The sequence below is a fragment of the Aptenodytes forsteri genome, unplaced genomic scaffold, assembly GCF_000699145.1.
Source record: "Aptenodytes forsteri isolate BGI_AS27 unplaced genomic scaffold, ASM69914v1 Scaffold563, whole genome shotgun sequence".
Classification (NCBI taxonomy): domain Eukaryota; kingdom Metazoa; phylum Chordata; class Aves; order Sphenisciformes; family Spheniscidae; genus Aptenodytes; species Aptenodytes forsteri.
In genome coordinates, this window is record NW_008795318.1 from 787,619 (window position 1) to 791,992 (window position 4,374).

General features: G+C 48.6%; 1 protein-coding gene across 1 annotated transcript in view; it reads left to right on the forward strand.

Annotated features, from left to right (window-relative positions):
- The window catches only part of EME1 (essential meiotic structure-specific endonuclease 1), a 5,012-nt gene extending 638 nt beyond the window's left edge, over window positions 1-4,374 (forward strand). The window contains exons 3-10 of the mRNA XM_009279707.2: window positions 5-518; window positions 601-728; window positions 925-1,017; window positions 1,469-1,590; window positions 1,871-2,006; window positions 2,530-2,645; window positions 3,466-3,655; window positions 4,018-4,374. Coding sequence (XP_009277982.1) covers window positions 5-518; window positions 601-728; window positions 925-1,017; window positions 1,469-1,590; window positions 1,871-2,006; window positions 2,530-2,645; window positions 3,466-3,655; window positions 4,018-4,194 — 1,476 coding nt within the window. The 3' untranslated portion in view covers window positions 4,195-4,374. The remainder of the gene's footprint in view (window positions 1-4; window positions 519-600; window positions 729-924; window positions 1,018-1,468; window positions 1,591-1,870; window positions 2,007-2,529; window positions 2,646-3,465; window positions 3,656-4,017) is intronic.

Sequence of the window (4,374 nt, forward strand, 5' to 3'; positions counted from 1 at the left end):
GGAGGTGGAGGTCGTCCCTCTGCCCGAGAGGATCAAGAGGAGGGTGGAAGCAAGGAGGGAGGCGGCTTTTGGGCCCCCCCAGCCGGGCGGTGGGGATGCAGCAGGGGGAGCTGGCCTTTGTGCTAGCGCTGACCTGCGGGCCCCTGGCGGCGGAGGGCCGCAGGAGGCCCTGGTGTCCTCCGGAGAAGTGTCTCGTGGCAGCCAAAACGGCACGCGCGGTGTCGAGAGGCCCTCTTTGTGCCCGCTGCCAGCCTCTCGGTCTGACTCCGCAGACCAGCCTAATAGGCTCCCGGTAAGCGGAGCAAGCCCAGAAACACCCCCCCCTCCCAAGAAGCCAAAATGTAGTCAGAAGGAAAGGGAGGCAATCTGCCAGGCTGCGTGGCAGAGGAGGAAGGAGCGAGAAGCACAGAGGAGGCAGCAGGAGGAGGAAAAAGAGAGGAAGAGGGCCCTTGCCAAGATGCTGAAAGCTCAACGACCAGGGGAGTGCCAGAAATACATAACGGTGGTGCTAGATCCAGGTACTTGTCCTCACAGCCTGCACCTGCCTTATATTGACTGTCAGTTCTTGCCGTGGAGGCCTGACCCATGCACTGATTTCAGTTCTCTTACAGGTAGAAGGTGGTGGACAGATCCTTCGTGCTTTGCAGGCTGCGAATTATTCCTGTGTGGTTGAGAGTCAGGCTGTTCCCTGCAGCATCACCTGGAGGAGAAAGACTGTGTCATCTCAGGTGTGGGAACAAAATCTCGATGTTCTTGCCCTTGTTTCCCTCTTTTATTTGCACTCATTAGTAATTGTATTTAGCAACCCAAGTAAACACCTTCTAATCTTCTCCCTGCCTCAGAGGTCTGAGTGGGAGCACCAGTTTGAGTGAGTGAATTATAAACAGGCTGTTGGTCTGGCTGTTTGTTTTCGTATCCGGACAGATAGCAGAGGGAGATGAATGGACAGAAGAACCAAATGTCCTGGTCCTGCTTCGCTTGGAGGAGTTTTTGTCCATGGTTCACAACTACAAACAAGTGAGAGTGCTTAGGACTTTGGTGCTCTTGAACACGCCTTGCTGTAAGGGTGGTGGTTGTCATCCCTCTTCGTGGCAGGAAGGTTGTGATGTGGGATGGAGCTATGGTTTCAGTAAACCAGAAATCTGGTTTTAGAAGCCATTAATGGATCAAAAACACTAGGGTTGTATAATGCAAAGTTCTGACAGGCTTTAGTTACAATTTTTCACAGATTTTTGAAGAGGTAACATTGTCAGATCAAGTGGGATTTTTTTTTTTTAATTTTTTATTTTTTATTTCTTTCTGCCATAACTTTATACTGAATCAAGTATATTGCCTGCTTGCCCCTGAAGAGCTGTGTGAGCAGAGTTTTTCATCTGCAGACCCAGCTGTGAAACTGGAGCCATAGGTTGCTAGGCTTGCATGTGTAACTCAGAATGGTTTAACTCCTTTTTTCCGTTGATCTTTGCAGGAGGCCCGCGGCTGTACAGAAGGACAGAAGGAGACTCTACAGAGCTATATAGCTCATGTGATGGAGAAAATGCCGGGGAAAATTCTGGCACTGGCAGTAGCTGAAGTAGAAGATTATTTCAGGTTAAACTTTCTTCCCTCCAGAAAGGTTTCTGTGTTGTCTCTGGCCTTGGAAAGTGCCATAGGTGTTTACATTAAGTCCTTCTAGCAAAGACCAGAGCATGAGAGGTATTCCCACCCAGAGCTGCTCCACTATTTGTTATATAGAAACAGAAGCAAAGGTCCATCCAGCCTGTCACCACAGTGACCAATGGGAAATACCTGGGGAAATGCTCTTCCCCAATCTTACTTTACTTACAGTCTTACTTTTTAAGAACTCCCAGTCTTACTTTGCTCTTCTTAGGTGTCTCAGAGTTCAGTCAAAAAAGAGACTGCGACAGGCAGCAGTGAATGGAAACCAAGAAGAGGAACAGGGAAAACGGAGAAAAAAGGAAGTTAAGGATTCTGGCCTGGAGATAACCAGAATGGACGTGGAAGAAGTGAGTACCTTTAGAACAGGCATGCAGCCGTCATCTCTTGTTGTCTGCCATTGTTTGAACATCTGACCCAATCACACACTCCTGGACGGGGGCAGTCAGCCTCCGTTAGTCCGTGTGTCTGTGGACAGAGCTCTCTGGGTTCAGTTACGTACCTGCTCTCCCACGGACTGACGTGTCTCGTTCACCTTGATTCTGCTGTCAATCTCGGTTAGCACCTCTCGCCCTTCGGGGCCTGCTGTCAAAGCACATCAGTGCTGCCCTGGGCTGGGTGGCCTGCCTGTAACGAGAGCCTGCTGCTGAGGAGCTGCGGCAGCTGAAATGGTGCTAAACTGATACTAACTGGCAGGAGCAGGCTGCCCCCAAATACTTCAGTGCCTTAAATTAACTGTTGCCGACACAGGGAGAGAGTGGATGTTCTTGGCCTGTAGCAAGACGTTGTGACCCTTTTTTGTTTCAGACAAGAGTGGGGTTTGATGTGAGAAGATCTATTTTTCCATTTGTTGTTTCCAATGATGTTTTACAGGCCTTGGTGGATCTGCAGCTGTGCAAACAAGTCCAAGTCAGCTTTTTTGAGAGCTGGGAGGAGCTTGGAGAATTTGCCACTATGTTCACAAAAGCTGTAGCTGAAGCACCGTTCAAGTGAGTAAGCCGATGAGGTTTGGTCCTATCTTTGGAGTGGCTGCACTTTCACAGTTACTGGGAGGGAATAGCAGGTACGCAGCTGTACTTCAGTACAACAGAGTACAGTGATTTTTAAAGGAGCAGGCAACAGAGAGCAGCTGCTAATGCAGCTCCTTCAACACAGGGTTAGTTCTTGGAAACCGATGTCCGGCCTGGGGTGGGGTGAGGACAGACCCTGGTTTCACGTTGGAGTCTTGACATCAAGTAAAGCTCTTGCTCTCGGTCTGATTTTAGGAGGGGGAAGGGAATGCAAGTAGGGTTGGGCTCTTAACAGCACCAGCTTTTCTTCTTCAGTATGTAACCAAGAGAGATGTTACTGAGACTGAACCATTTAGCTGCTTCCATTGATAAGGAAGGACAGCAGCATGTTGCACAGTGATAGCTAAGCAAGCCATCTTGTGCAGTCTCGCACAATTCTAGCATTCCCGTCGCAGCAGCTGCTGTATTTTACATCTCAGCCATGAGAAGAGATGAGATGTCATTAAAAATGACATGTAAAAGTGTTTTATTATGGTTGACAGTCAGAAAGGGAATTCTTGTTTACCACTTTGTATGCGTGTTGGCTTGTGGCAGGATTGCTCCCAAGTACAGGATTGTTTCTTTTTCAGGATATCTGGGTCTTAAACAAGGAAATTGGCAGTGCATGTAAAGAAAATAGGGTCAAGTGAGAAATGGTGCTCTGTCTTCTCTCTCGGGCTATGTGACAACAGATGCAGGAATAGGATTTTCTTCATAGCCTCATTGTCTCATTTGCTTTCCCATTCTTTGTTCTCCCTAGGCGAGAGCGAGAGAAGACGGGGTTCTCTTTCTACTTAGAGAAGGGGTGGTGCAGAGGGGTGAAGGTGGATCATTCCGGAAAGGGTCTCTTGGAAGTTTGGAAGAGGCAGATACAACAATTTAACCGGGTCAGCCTCGAGATGGCTGAGGCTGTTGTGTCTGCCTACCCTTCTCCTCAGCTTCTGAACCAGGTGAGGATGCCTCAGGAATACCGAGTACTGTGTGCAGAGAGCCAACTGATGTAAGGAGTGGAAGAAATCATTGAATTGGCATTAAACTTGACACGATGATTCTGTATGAGCTGTTCAGTAAGGCAGTGAAGGAACCGATTCCCTGGCACCCATTGCTCTGGCTTTACAGAGCAGACTACTGGGGGAGCAGTATTGGTTCTGCATCAGCCTCTAAGCTCACAAATGAGGTCTGGGGAGGGACCAGGTGGAAAATGAGTGTACACTGTGAAAGGGTAGAGCAGTCAGAGGTGCATAGCTTTGATTATTTTTTTGAGCAACGGGTGCAAATGGATGATACCGTTGTTCCTTTGTGTTGCTTTTAGGCCTATAGCAGATGCTCCTCGGAGCAGGAGCGGGAAAACATGCTGGCTAATATCCTTGTGCGCCGCGGTGACGGTGTGACAGCCACCTCCCGGCGGATCGGACCAGAACTCTCCCGACGAATCTACCTGCAGATGACTTCCCATGATCCCGATCTCTACTTGGATTTCACTGGGTAGCCCCAGGGAATGAGGATTTTACTGTTTGCCTGGTTTAAGTATTCAGCTTCCTTCTGGGGAGAAGTGCTTAGATAACAAATAGAGTCACTGATCCTCGTTTAAAGACTTAAAAGACATTTAGTCTTTATTGTAGGAGAAGAAGATTGGGTAAAATTGCTGAATGGCTGGAGTTTACACAAG